The sequence below is a fragment of the Pseudopipra pipra genome, unplaced genomic scaffold (genome assembly GCF_036250125.1).
Source record: "Pseudopipra pipra isolate bDixPip1 unplaced genomic scaffold, bDixPip1.hap1 HAP1_SCAFFOLD_344, whole genome shotgun sequence".
NCBI lineage: Eukaryota > Metazoa > Chordata > Aves > Passeriformes > Pipridae > Pseudopipra > Pseudopipra pipra.
In genome coordinates, this window is record NW_026990823.1 from 25,833 (window position 1) to 40,151 (window position 14,319).

The 14,319-nt window shown below is 39.6% G+C and overlaps 1 protein-coding gene across 2 annotated transcripts in view; it reads right to left on the reverse strand.

Annotated features, from left to right (window-relative positions):
• The window catches only part of LOC135408346 (kinetochore-associated protein 1-like), a 34,337-nt gene extending 22,710 nt beyond the window's left edge, over positions 1-11,627 (reverse strand). Inside the window, exons 1-24 of one of the 2 annotated variants that reach the window (XM_064643543.1) lie at positions 11,208-11,626; positions 10,983-11,106; positions 10,466-10,581; positions 10,077-10,149; positions 9,403-9,480; positions 8,880-8,914; positions 8,624-8,734; positions 7,666-7,759; positions 7,271-7,323; positions 6,893-7,005; positions 6,333-6,387; positions 5,104-5,202; positions 4,523-4,566; positions 4,345-4,410; positions 4,168-4,243; positions 3,639-3,764; positions 3,457-3,546; positions 2,832-2,897; positions 2,278-2,339; positions 1,810-1,921; positions 937-1,080; positions 656-712; positions 464-565; positions 123-239 (exon numbers count right to left, since the gene is read on the reverse strand). In XM_064643543.1, the coding sequence (XP_064499613.1) occupies positions 123-239; positions 464-565; positions 656-712; positions 937-1,080; positions 1,810-1,921; positions 2,278-2,339; positions 2,832-2,897; positions 3,457-3,546; positions 3,639-3,764; positions 4,168-4,243; positions 4,345-4,410; positions 4,523-4,566; positions 5,104-5,202; positions 6,333-6,387; positions 6,893-7,005; positions 7,271-7,323; positions 7,666-7,759; positions 8,624-8,734; positions 8,880-8,914; positions 9,403-9,480; positions 10,077-10,149; positions 10,466-10,581; positions 10,983-11,106; positions 11,208-11,339 (2,145 nt within the window). In that variant the 5' untranslated portion in view covers positions 11,340-11,626. Of the gene's footprint in view, positions 1-122; positions 240-463; positions 566-655; positions 713-936; positions 1,081-1,809; positions 1,922-2,277; positions 2,340-2,831; positions 2,898-3,456; positions 3,547-3,638; positions 3,765-4,167; positions 4,244-4,344; positions 4,411-4,522; positions 4,567-5,103; positions 5,203-6,332; positions 6,388-6,892; positions 7,006-7,270; positions 7,324-7,665; positions 7,760-8,623; positions 8,735-8,879; positions 8,915-9,402; positions 9,481-10,076; positions 10,150-10,465; positions 10,582-10,982; positions 11,107-11,207 lie in introns of both variants that reach the window. The other variant, XM_064643542.1, reaches the window with a different exon arrangement.
• Positions 11,628-14,319: the final 2,692 nt, after the last annotated feature.

Genomic DNA, 14,319 nt, shown 5'->3' on the forward strand with positions numbered 1-14,319 from the left:
TAACCAACCAGTCCACCAGGATTCCTCTTGTGTCTGATCTTAAATTGCATACTCCAAGATTTTTCTCTTTCTCAGAACAACCCACTACTCAGAAGCACTTGTTGAAGTGCCTGCAGAATTACCTTTTCAAAATCAGAGAGTGCCAGCCTGCAGTTGTATTTTCTGTACAGACTGATCAATTCTTGTAAATCATTTACCAGCTTCTTTAACCTCTGGATCTCTTCACAGTCACCACATCTCTGAAACAGTGTTTAGAAGTAGTGAAATGTTAGAAGACTATTAGAAGGTGTCATAAACATTTTGTTAAATACAAGAAAATTGGAACTTGGTTCCTTCCTTTCATGGAATTAAGTCAACCTTTCCCTAAAACAATAGTGACCTGAGTATCATCCATTCCAGCTCTAGCACAGAGCATCTGTTCTGAAGTCTCTCAGCTAATTCTTATATTTGTTACATTTCTTACCAAAGCAGTCAAGTGGCCAAAAGTTGGCAGTCCCCCTTCACCTTGATTTTTACTTGTGAAAAAAATCTCTGCCATTTGGAGTCCATTGTCTGGCCAATTTGCCTGTCCAAAATAATTGATATTAGCAAACTATATTGTACATATAGAAATACATAGAAAAACAAGACATGCAAAGTTTCTGCAGTGACTCACCTTGTCAGTTAACTCAAGGTTTCGAGCACCTTGTTCCAGCCACTTTGCTAATATTTTCTGAAAAAAATACAGATATAAATAGAGTGATGCTGTTTATCAAAGCAAAAATTGCCATTAGAAATGTCAATTTTAAAAGAAATCATTCAAGATATAAACAGTAGGGAAGAGAATCCCTTTAAATGACAGATGATCAAGATCCTGACATTCAAAAATAAATCTGTAGATTTGACTCAAAAATTATCTGAGAAAATGACATTTTGCATTAATTCAGTGATTCTTACCTGTCCATTTGGCACAACTCTTCTTGAGAAGGGGATCACAATATTTTTAAGCCACAAGCACAGTTCATGCAAAGGAACAGTGAAAGGGATGGCACTAAGCAAGTCCTTCAGCATTTGCTCATCAAAGCTGTTTTCAAAGTCTGCCTAAAATATTAAAACAGAACAATTACAGACAGATAGAGTAGATGTTTATCTGATACTTTATAAATTGTTTCACTAATAGGAAGAAACAGTAAATTTCACAAATACAAAGAGAAAATCTCAATAATCATTGACAAGAATAAAAAAAAGCAGCCCTGATAAGAACAACTAGAGCTTGGTCTTCTTAAAAAAAGACCTAATAGAAGCAATTTCTTTGCAAATTACTGTTCCTTTAGGACTTGTTCTATAGTTCTGTCTTATTAAGAAAACAACAGACATGGACCTCAAAGTCCTGCATTTCAAATTATAACAGCAGCCCACAGCCACTACTCTCAATGTGTCACTCAGAGTAAGGAGTCACTGTGATGATTTTGGAAGGATTTTAAGGCAGGCAGCAAATGTCCACTAAAAATTCTGAGAGCTGGGCTTGCAAGACAGTAAATGGACAATTACAGGCACCACAGAATAAATCAAAGAATCGTCCTCCTTAAGACCTGCTAATATGTATTCTGATATCAGAGAGACCATTTTAGTCCCAAATCAGTAAGTTCAGCCTGCCAAGGATGCAGGTGAACAGGTAATCATTGTGGTAATGGATGAAACTCTGCCACAGACCTCTGCCCCTCTGAGGAGCTGTTTTGTAACCACGTTGGTCTGGCTGTGAAATAAGGCTGGAGAGTTGAAGAGATTTAACCCCCTCCATAAATCCCAGAGGTGTCTGTGCCATCTCACCTGGTGCCTGAGCCACAGGTACTGTGCACAAGAGAGATGTCCTTCTTCCAGCTGAGAAATGATGTTCTTGAACATGTCTTTGTTATTCAGGAACTCTGTCCAAGCAATTCCACTAGAAATGAGAGAGGGAAAGAAACTTGGTTATATGTCAATATTAAATATGGGGAAGAACTTCAAACCTTTTCTCCCCAGTACTATGAGCTGTAAGAGACAACAGATTGTGTTTGTATAAAATCTCTCCCATATACACTGAAGAAAAAATCTATTCAAGTGCATGTGCCACAGATAATTTAGGTTTTCAACATATAGGATGACTCAACCTCTCTTCCTTCTCCCTTCCCCACAGCACAGGATGGGAAACTTCAAGGAGAAAAGGAAGGGTTTAAAGTTGAATGAGCTCGAATTTCATATCAGTGATACATATTTGACCATCAGGATTAAATTTGCTTTAAACCTCAACAAACAAACCTGAATTTCTCTGGTCCAAAAGCTCCATAGAACGTTGTAAGCCTTGCCTGAGCTCTCAATACCTGAGTGTAGACAAGAGATTTAAGGTCAATTTGTGACTTACCAAAAAGTGCTATTACAGGGTTGGAACAACCATCACAAAGAGGAAGAATGGAGGAAAAGAAAGACTTTTCAAGAATTTCAGTTGATTCTATATGTAAGTTTCTTAACAAAGCATGAATCAAAAATTTCAGTTGTGTGACACTTTACACTGCTTGTCTTTGAAGGCAGATGAGGCCTGTCCAGATTCCAACAGGACTAAGCCAGAAACAAAATTTAATACCTAACAGCAGTTTAAGGGAGGTTCTGCCTTCAATTTATGAAGCATCTGAAATGGAATCTTTCTGTGACTGAAGGAATGGCTCATTTCTGAATATGTCATTACTGTGGTTCTCTTTCATGCTATAAAATATGATCTTGTTTAGACTTTTTAGAAGTTCAACAGTAAACAGTTTTTAAAACTCTACATTGTAATGGTTTCTATGATACTGCAGGTCCAGGAAGTTTGTCCTCACCTCAGTTATGGACACTGGAGCCCCATCAGATGATGGAGCAGTGGTTCTTTCATCTTTCTTCAAGATCTGAAACAAATACAGGAGATGGTTTGGCTGACAGCTCAGAACAGGCCAGACAAAAACACCAATTTGAGAGACATGAGGGAAATCTTAGTGCTTCTGCCAACTGAGGTCTTTATTTGACAGAGTTAGATTGGGGTCTAACCTGGTCCAATCAAATCTGATTGGATTTCTGCATGAATGGAGGATTAGACAGACAATGTGCATCTCTCTGATTCTGTTTGATAAGGCAGGAAAGGCTAAAATAATGAAAACAATAAAGGTGGCCTATTTTAAGCTTTAGTTTGAAAATTAATATTTTAAAGCTACATAAAAGGACTGCTACTCAGAATTAGAACCTGCTTTCTGGTGCAAAAATAAAACTGTAAGCAATTTTTGGTCCTTGGGCAACAGCAAGAACAAGGTTGGAACAAGTCTTGCTGCTCCTTCATGTTTGGTAACACAGAATATATAATGCATTTACTTTTTGACTGGCTGTAGCTGGTCTGTTCCCCTCTCAAGTGGTACAGAAGGATGGAATAGGAATCAAGGATCATCAGCAATTTAAAGAAATAAAGGCCCTTACTCTGACTTTGGCGTAGTTCAGCATTTCTTGAGTGCTTTCATACAGAGGCCACGGAGCATTTAGGCAGTAATTCACAACAAACTGGCTGTCCTGTTTGCACGAGGAAACAACTGAAATGAATTCCAAGTTCCTTTAGAATTTGAATTACTTTGTAGAGAAAGAGGGTAGAAATAAAAACAAACCTGAATTTTTTGCAAATTTTCTTTGGCTTCTTTCACAAGTTCCAGCCAGACTTCCTGACCATAACTCCCAACAGAAGCTGAAGCCATTTTCTCTAAAATAGTGTTTGCTTTCACCTGGTACACAAGCTGTTTGAAAAAATAAACAGTTTCAGTTTGATGCAGTTAAGTTTAAGCAGACAGTCCTCAAATGACAAACTCTACACTTTTGTTCACTTTCCTTTCTTTGTTTTATTTTAAGCAACAGTTTCCTGCAAATGTGCCTTGTCCTGATCCAGCAACAGTTATTTTGATCAGAAGATGTACTTCTACACCACTTCTCCTTGCCAGGTTTGTTAGTTATTGTCAATACAAGCATAGTTCACCTCATAGTCAGCTAATTTTGAATTAGTTTTCGAGTAGTTTTGTAAAGTAACAATCCAAGTATTTGTAATATTTTTAATATTTTCTGTTGGGCTATAGGGCAAGAAGCTTACTCATAAATTCAGTTGTACTAATTAATCTTAAATGTATTTCTCATTGAGGAACTTACCTCAACATCCAGTCCAAACTGAATTGCAAAGTTCTCTGCCTCGGTGAATTTGCGTTTGTGCAGCAAACGACTCAGTCTGGGGGTGAAAAAGCGAAGTCAAACCACTCCTTAGAAGTGCCAAAGCACAGATTTAAAAAAAAAAAAGCTCATAAAATAGTGTTTCACAGAAAACAGTACCTATTTTCTGGCAAGGCTTCAGTTAAACTCCTCATCACAACTATAGAAACTGGATCTTCAGAGGGCCTGGGGGTGAGAGGGAATTCGGTGAGCTTCCCTCCACAGAGGGCTGTTTCACAGTTAATAATTGCCATTTTTATATAACAATGATCTGGTAAGAAACAAAATATTATCTTACATCTGATGCTTCTCGTGAATTCCTTCCAAGAAGTGAATTGTGTCCTGGAACATGCAGAAACAGAAATCCTTAGGTGGTGAAGGAAATCAGCCCTGAGAAAGCCCAACTGGAATGAATCAAGTGTGTCTTAATCTAGAAACAAACTCCTGCTTCTCTCTCAGAAAATTTTGTTGGGCTTTTTAAATGTCTTTTTAAGGAAGCTGTTAAAACAGTAAGAGAAGTAATTCTCTCATCTGAACTGAAATAAATTCCAAATAAATCCAGAGCATTTTTATACGCTTAGAGAGCTTAAAATGTCACACAGTTTTTAGCTGTAAAAGCAGCAAGAACAAGTGACAGTACAGTTAAATATTGCAGCAGACCTGGGCCTAAATTTCAACTGTTCATTTTGCCATAGAATACTGTATTTCTCCCCATCCTTTGGGAACATCACTTAAATTTTTCTTTGTATAGTTCTTGCACAATTTCTAGCACAAGTTGATTCTAATCTAACAAGAATAACGTGGTATCTCTTCAGTATTTCTGTGTATTAAGAGAATTATATTTCTTCAAAGAACAAAAAGAAAATCATCTGAACCTACTGTGCAAATCCCACTTTGAACAAGGGATGAAACACCAGATACTTCCAGAGAATACAGCAGCTGCATAGTGGGCAAGGCAAAAAATTTTAGACTTCTCATCTATTAAAAAGAAAAGGAGAAAACAAACAAAGAAATCAGAATTACTTTTTTTTCTTACACTGGTGACAGGGGGAGGTTTGCAGAATCGTTTCTGAATTCTGCTGCAGTTAGAGGGAAGGCTATTTTTGTAAGTTTTTATGGAAGGCAGATCTCCAGTTTGAGAAAGTTTAATGAAGCTTCAGATGTTGCCTCTCTCTCTCTCTCTGGGCCCATTATGTATAATTAGGCAGGTTTAATTTAATGTAAAAAAAATGTATAATGTTCATCCTGACATTCTCTTTCAGTGCTGCACCTGGAGGGAGATGCTGAATGCAGCAGAGATGCTGCTCTGAAGAGATCTGTGAAGGTGTAGGTGAGAAGGAAGGGGCTGAAAGAGGAAGATCTGCAGAGGAGGTGATTTTCTTTCTTTAGTTGTTTTCCCTCAAGATAACTTTGCAGCTGGGAATGCTAAAATATAGTTTTAGTGTGGGAATTTTCACACTGTGTTTCCTTTGGGTTGTTTTCTGTCCCTTGAAAGAAATGCAGTTCTCTCAAGGAAGATAACAGAATGTTGTTAAACACTTTCCCACAGGCTTGGGGGGAAGGGAGACAAGAGAGGCAGTTTAGAAGTATAAAAACCCAGCCTGGCTTTGGTGTGTGAGTAAGACAAGGCTCCAGCTGCTGAGCTTTTTGCCCCTGCTAAGTTTGGACTTAGCAGAGTATTTGTGCCCCTGTAAGGATGGAAAAAATCTCTTCTTCTCACCTCAGCTGTGAGTTGTGGCTGTCCTGATTAACCTGCCTCCATCAATTCTCACGCTGTGTAAGACAGTAGCAAACTTTGGTGCTCTCCCTTATCTACTCACCATTAAAAACCCCAAACAAATAAACCCCAAATAATCCATACAAAAAATCCCAAAGAGCAGGACAGCTTGCCCTGGTCACATCCCAATAGCCCTCACTCTATATCCTGAAATATAGATGGTCACATTTCAGGTTGGACTTTAAGCTCCTGAGAATTCTGTGTGCTCCCAATATTTAGCCATTCACCTCCTCCCCCTTTTTTGGTTTCCTGGGAGCAATTGCTTAACAGTTGAGGAACAGAATAAAAAACAGAAACACAGATTATAAAGAGATATCTAAAGAGATCATACCTGTCTGTTATCTGGTATTGTCATGACAATCAGTTTAAGGTTGGCAAGCCCTTCCCTACAGAAGGAGAGAGAGAAAAGAAAGCAAAATATGCTGTGTGAATCTCATGTTAAAAGTATGAAATATTCTTGCTTCTGACTTTTAGAAAATTGAGTGTTCTGTGGAAATATGTAAGTTTAAATATGCTGCAATGCACTCAAAAATAGGTGGTTTAGTGTGTACAGGTCATATATTTATCTTCTGATATTTTAAGCTTTTCACATAGATCTGATTTTAATTTTTTTAAACTGGCACAGAGCAATAGAAAGAGCCAAGAGTCTTGTCTTTTAATCTTACTTGGCAGGAAAATTGACAAGAAAAATATGAAAGCACCAAGGTTTTCTTTTCTAAGACACAAAGCTGAGGATACCTACAGTCCAATTATTTGACTGCTGACTAGAAAAATTTCAACAGAGGTTCCTAAACATTCACTGCCACAGAAAACCAAGTGTTTGTGGCACATTTCCTGTAACTCCAGATAACTTTTCCCTTTTCAGAATTGGTGCTGTAACACTTCACTTACCACACGACTTGAGAAGAATCTGATTCTGTAGTTAGAAGAAATTCTTCAATATGTATTGAAGGCCAATCCCAAATTAGAGTAAGAGAATAAACATCCCACACACTTAAGATGTTCTAGATTAAAACAAAATCAGATATGATTTCAGATTTTCTTCATAGAAGACTTTTTTTACTTTTTGAGCAAAATATTATCATATTCCATAGCTTAAAGAATGAACAGGGGTAGAATAAAAACCCAAAGAAACAGGAAGATCAAGATATTCTGTAAATATAATCATCTTTATTTTATAGAAACTCTATTTTAAAGCTATTATTTTAAAAATATGTTTAGAAGCTGATTCAAGAACACTGTAAAACAAAGACTAAACATTGCACACACCTCTGTATCTAAAACAAACAGCAGATTGTCAAGGACTTGAAGTTTTGCAGCACCTAAAAAGTAACAATAGTCACATAAATTTATTATTTTTCTTGGGAAACGCATTTGAAACAAAAACATATGCAAACATAAAAGTAAGCACTGGATGCCTGTGGATGTTTAACATCATGGAACTTCCCAGCACTGTGCAAAGTTTAGCTTAAAGAGAACTGTGATTGCCATGTCTAAGTTAAACTCTGCAGTTCTGAAGCACCTTTTTGGCTGTACCTTTACAAGAAGTGTTCTCTTTGGTAAATGTGTATTTACTAAAAACAGTGAAAGAACTGAAAATTGTTATTTCCTGCAATTAAACACGAATTCTACACTTGTCTATAAAACTAAAAAACCCTTTTTACCTTTGATCAGACTTGAATCTGCAAAACTTTGAAGAGACACCAGGGCGTTGGTCGTGTCCACCTCCCATTTGGAGAGCACGTGAGCTCCTTTCCCCTGGGAGGGAAGGCAAAGGAAAATGGGGTTCTACAGTAGGTAACTGGCCACTGACAACTGCTCTTTAACTTGTAAAGCTGCATTGATTTCTTTATTTTTAATTTAATCTTTTTCCTTTCTCCTTTCAAGGTAAGGGTTGGACTCCGTGATCCTCGTGGGTCCCTCCCAACTCAGCATATTCTGTGACTCTGGGATTTTACTGCAGTGATTGGTACAGTCAACAGTTTATGGTTCTTTTAAAAAAATATTTCAAAAACTCCACTTTCCATTCTTATAGAACATAAAGGCTGAATGGAATTACACTGGACCCACTGAGAAAAATCACATTGAATTCAACAGGCTTCAAAAACCAAACTTGTTTCTAGTCTAAAATAACATTTTGAAATATGTCTATATTTTAATTTTTTTATTAGTTCCTCTACTTAATTTATGCTTAAAAGCTTTGCTAAATTGGACCTTGTTATTGTAGCAAGCCTTTGTTGAATGGGAAGCTGATTGGAAGATTCTTTCCAACTCTGGCTTTATCTTTGAGCTCAAGGATGAGACTACAAATGGTCCAGCCAGTTCAGACCAGGAAGCAGTGATTTACTGAGCTCATGCAACCAGAGTGGAAATATTTTCCCCTCATCCATCATAACAAAGTAATTTCTGAAATGACAAGTTATTTTCTTATGAGAAAAAAACCTACAGACAGGCTACACAACTGATAACCTTTAAATTGACAGTGAGGAAAATGAAAGGCAAAAGAGTCAGTGCAAAAAGCTGATCAGGTTTTTAACCAGCTAAAGATAAAGTTTGTGGCAGATCAAAAAACAGCACCACTGATCACATAACAAGTGCTGCAAACACATCCTGAGTCCTCACCCCAATTATCAGGTGGATCTTGTTCACTGTGTTGCTGATCACAAAGTCCTGACAGGCCAGGCCGTGATGCTCCTCCGTGGAAATGAAAGTTGACTTTATCTGTCCTTGTAACTTGAGATGAAGGGAACCCAAACAAATGGGGAAGAAAAGAAGTTGTTTATACCATCAGTGGATAAAACCTTGAACTGCTCATTTCTCCAGTGTCAATCACAACTATGAGCTGGAATAATGTTACCAGTTTGCAGGTATGTCTTACTTTCTTTGCTGTGGTCATGTCCATCTTCTCAATTGCTAGACAATAGGAAAATAAAAAAATAAAATCAATGTTAGATAAACTTTTTCAAAATTTAAAAAAGCCACTAAACATCATATGGGACAGTTTAGTCCTAACCTGACTATGCTGAAAAACACTTCAGCCAGGATCTTTGGCAGTGTCTGTTCCTATTGATCACAGTATTGAGTTACAGAGAATTAACTAATAACTATATTTATACAGCATGAACAATTTAAATGATTCCAAGTATTCTTAAGTACAGCTAAGATTATGGCTTAAAATCCTGTTATTTAAAGCAGTGAGATAAAAGAATTACTGGCAAAATACTGAAATAATTTTATTATAGACTTAGTTGTGTATCGGTTTCCCGTTAAAAAACAAGCTAAGATTACACAGAAAATCCCAACTCAGTAATTTATTCCCATTAGAAATGGCATGGAAAAGCTTTTATAACCCAGCTCTCCCTGTCCCAATGAAATCCCAGTTGGTTTGTAGCTCATCCTACCTTCCTGTGTTTTAGCAAGTGGGAGACACATAATGCAGAAACATCCATTGCTTGTGAGAATGAACATGTGATAAACACCTACAAAAATCCAACACAAATATTTCAAACTTAAATATTCAAGAGTAAGTAAAGAGACTACTTGCTTATAAATAGGACAGTGAACTAACTGACCAAAAAAAAAAATCATCAGTAGATCAGATTGTTTTAAACAAAAATTTTGTCATCTTCAACAAAGAGCAGAATCAGTTTTGTTTGAAATGATGATTTTTGTATGCAGCCATCAGACTGCAAATTCTGCTTTCATGGCAAAACCACATTTAAATACATCATATTGTGACAGAACAAGGCTGGGAGCTTATGGAAGAGAATACTAAAATCTGAAGTCTGATAGAAGGAGAGAGAAGGAATTCTTTCTTTCTGAGCACTTTCATGTTTAGCACAGCCTCAAAACAGAGATAATGAGTTCTGAATCTTTGTTTTCTATGACATTTGTAAAATAATTAATGAGACAAAGAATCTGGTACAGCTTTGCTTTGCATTGCACTTATTAAATGTACTTTTCTTTATGCTTTCCTGTATTATTTATTTTGCAGTCTCTTTCCCTGAGAGATAATAAAGGGGAACAAAATCACAAGAATTCAGACAAGGGGGAAAAACAATCACACAATTCTTACCTGCATCTGCATTATCTTTTACAATAAAGAGATTTAAGTAAGCCTTTTCTCTTGAAGAATTTTCAACCAAAATCTAAAATAGAAAGAGTATAAAGACTATTACTCTGTATTTTATTTAAAAAAAAAGAAAATATTGATCATCAGCTCAGAATTTAAACTTTTTTTCTTTCATGAAGTACTGGTTCTTTTTTATACATACAATTCCTGAATATATTTTCCTTATTCATTACTCGTGGGAAGAAAAGTGCCCCTTTTAGTGTTTGATTAGAATGTGTGTTCAAAACACAGGAATGTTTACACTTTGACATTTGGAGAAAAGATAAAAAAAACCTCAAGAAAGTCTGAGAACAAAAGGTTTTCAGCAAAACCAAACACAAAAGTTACTGTACCTTAGTTAGCAAGGTTTGTTTGGATGGAATGTGAATAAGATGGAAATTGCCACTTCTCTCACCAACCACAAGAAATTGTTTTTCTTGACACATACCAACTACATCCACGTTAGTATCTGAAAAGTTCCATGGCAAAACGTCAGATATTAAGATTTGGGTTTTATGAACAGACATTCACATTTAAACACAGGAATTGGACAATACAGTGTCCCAGATTCCTTTAAAACAAACTATTTTGATTAAAGAAAGTATAGAAAAGGGAAACAGGGAGTGGGTTTGGTATCCATTATTCCCATTTCAATGAAAAGTTAGGAAGTATTCTAATTAAATTGTACAAAAATACTTAGTTCAATGTGTTGAGAAGCAGAATTTTTTATTATTTAGGTACTTATTACAATAGTTCCTTTTACAGGCTAGTTAGACATGCAAGACACTTGCTATGTTTTCCTATAAAAGCAAATATTTGTTTTAAAAGCCAGTTTTCATTTCCAGCAGAATTCCAGAGGAATGAACTTACCAAACTGAACGTGGAGCAGAAGAGACAGCCTGGTGCTGTCCAGCAGTGCCACTGATCTGTCAACAACCACCACAATGCTGCCATCCCTTGAGCTGCACCCTTGGAGCTGTGGGTTAACAGAGACCTGGGAAGAGAAAGGTTGTTACAGTAACACTCTAGAAAATACGACAAAGAAGTTCCGGTGATCCTTAAGAAAAATAAAAGCACAGTTCTAGTGGATTGTACCTTTTCTGAAGATGTGATTTGCAGCAGTGTATCCACCTGGTATAATGCAGTGCCACATTCCTGTCCCAAACCCACCGGGAGCTGCACACTCCCTGTGTCATCGCTGACCAGGATCTCGATGTCATTCCACATCTCGCCCTGGGATAAACATTTAGGGAACGTGTTGCAGAGCAGACAGCCTTAGAGAGTTACACGACCACAGACAAATCAGTGATTTCATTATCGTGACACTGTGCCGAGGGGAAGGACTATACAAGCCTCATCACGGTGAACTGCGTGTGTTTAGAACAGGGTAAACAGTGTGGATCCCAGCCCGGCTGGAGGCAGCTCGGCGAGAACAGGTTTCGGGAACAAAATTCAGGGCCAGAGCCCTCCCTGCCACGCTGTGCAGACCCCCACGTACAGGGACCCCCATCCCCTCATCGGTGGAAAACCTCCCCGCTCAGGGACCCTCATCCTCTGCTCCCAGGGACCCCCTATCCTCAGAGCCCCTACCCTTAGGGACCCTCTGCCCCCAGGGATCCCCCATCCTCTGACCACAGGGACCCCGTGCCCACAGGGACCCCCATCCCCTCATCGGTGACACCCCGCCCCATCAGGGACCCCGTTCCCTCACCGGTGACCCCCCATGCCCTCAGGGACCCCGTTCCCTTACCGGTGACCCCCTCGTGCCCTCAGGGACCCCGATCCCCTCACGGCGCCCCCTCGGCCGCTCCCTCAGGTTTCAATTTGGCGGGAGCCGGCACGGGTGCTACGGGAAGCGGCGGCGGCCAAACCTCCCGCGAACGCGCCCGCGCCGTCCCCGCGATCCCGCCCGCTCCTCCCCGGCCCACAAGGCACCGCGGTCCCCCGCCCTCCCCGCCCCTCGCTCCATCCGGGCACTGCGTTGAGGGCGGGCGGGGCTGTTTCGATCGCTGTTGCCGCGGCAGCCGAGCGAGGTCGAGCCTCTCCGAGGACGTGCTGAGGGCCGGTAGCGGTCCCCGGGCGCTCGGTCATGGCGGTGAGCGGCGGCCGCTGGCGGGGTTTGGGAGGGGGGGAAGCGGGGAAGGAGCTGCGGGGGGGAGAAGCCGGGGAGGGCCGGGTCGGGAGCCGTGTGCGCGGAGGCACAAAATGGCGCCCGCCGCGCCTTGGGCTGCGGCGCCATGATGGGCTCGGGGAGGGGCAGCCGCGCTGCGCCCGCCGCCGCGATCCCGGGCTCCAGAAGTTTCTGCTCCGGGCTCGGGAAGAGAAGAAGAGTCCCTGAAATCGAGGAGCTGTGGTTCCCTGGCTGTGGGGAGAAGTGGTGTGGAGATGCGGGCGTTTCTCATGGGGACTGTGGCGCGCAGGTTCCCTGTGAGGGGAGCGATTTGGTGTCTGTGCCATGCTCGGTTTTCGCTTATTTTTTCCTTGCCCTATTATTTGCGTTTGGTCCCAGGTCTTATATATAATTCTTGAGTTATTCACACCCATCCTGCTTTCTATAATTAATACCGATAAGAAGCGCCTCTGCTGTAGTTACCACTGCCCCTCATGTTCAAGAAGGGTTTGGGAGTGCAGCTTTATTCTCTTTCAAAAAAATGACGTGGCCTGGTAACATATAAAGGTGTTTGACCCATTAATGAGGTGAAGAACCAGTAAGACCTACCAAAGAGTTATGAAACTTAAAGTGGTTAATTTTTTCAAAGGTTATTCAGTAGTCTTGAGTGCAAAAAATAAAAACGCACAAACAAAGCAGGCTTGAAAGTGATAAAACTTTCTAAAGTTGACTTTGAGCATTTTGTGATGTCTAACCTGGTAGCTAAAAGTTCTTGTTTTGAAAATTTGAAACAAATTTTCAATTTGTGGTGAAACAGAAAGAGGAGAACTTAAACTTCTGGAGAAAATGAATCTCTTTTTTATGATTTTTTTTTTGTTTGCTTATATAGCTTAACTTGTTAAGATGTTTTCCTGTAAAAGGACTTGAAGAATTAAGTAGTTTTGCACTGACTGAAGGCACTATCTTTGAGGTTCCTCTGAAGTGTAGGCAGGTGGCTTGTTCAAAGTAACACTGAGCCTGTGGCCAATCTAAGAACTGACAATAATCTCACTGAACTCTGGCAGCTTTTTTATTGCTGGTTTGTTTTTTGTTGCACTGAGATTTCCCTCAGGTGCAGAGCACAAGGGCATTAAAGAGCAGCACTGTGTGCAAATAATGAGACTGGGAGCCTTGGAAAAGGTGTCAGTGGGCTCAGTTTCAGCTGGATAATGTGTTTAAGATCCCAGCTAACTTACACTCTGAACTGTTTCTCTCCTTTTCAAGTAACTTTAAAATGTAAATATGTAGACATCTTAAAATTCCTTTGAAAATTCTTCTAGCTGAGACTTTTTGAAACCTTAGATGGGGAGGGGGGAAGGTGTAGATAAACAGATGATAGATAGGTGTGGAATGCGATGACAAATAGGGGAGTCCTTCCTGCTATCTGTCTAATGTGCTAAAGTTTTTGGGAAGGTGTGTGAGGCATTAATAGTATTCAGAAGTGTCACTGGGACTAAAGCTCTGCTGCAGGTCCAGTCCTAAGCTGTCAGTGCTCAGCTAGATTTGTGTGTACCATGCAAATGGAGAAGTGAACAGGTGCTTTATATCTTAAAGAGGAATGTTATTACAGATGTAAATTAATAAAGAACTGGCCAGATTAAACAGGAACAGCTGAAATACAAATCCAAATATTAACCTGTTGCATGTAATGAAGAAATTCTGCCATTAATACACAATATATTAATGACAACCTGTTGAGGTTTAAGGAAAAGTAGCTGCTTTGTTTTCAAAGTAATGGATATAAACCAAATTTTGAGAGGTTTTCACCTGTCGTGTTCAGTTTGCAAACAGTTCTATCAGTTGCAGCTGGTGGAAAACTGCAAGTTCAGGTCTTCTGCTACATTAAATTATCTTCATGAACAGCATTTCTGGGTCAAGTAATGTCCTTAGTGACATCTCCTGCAGCCACAGGATGCTCAGAAGGTTTGGTTATGACTGGCATTGATGAGATCAGAGCACGAGAGAGCAGTGAAACTGTGAAAGCATTAATGGGGCACATTCACCTTTTCAGGGTGTCCTGTTTCCATTCCATTCCTTTCAGTGCACTGTACACCAGTT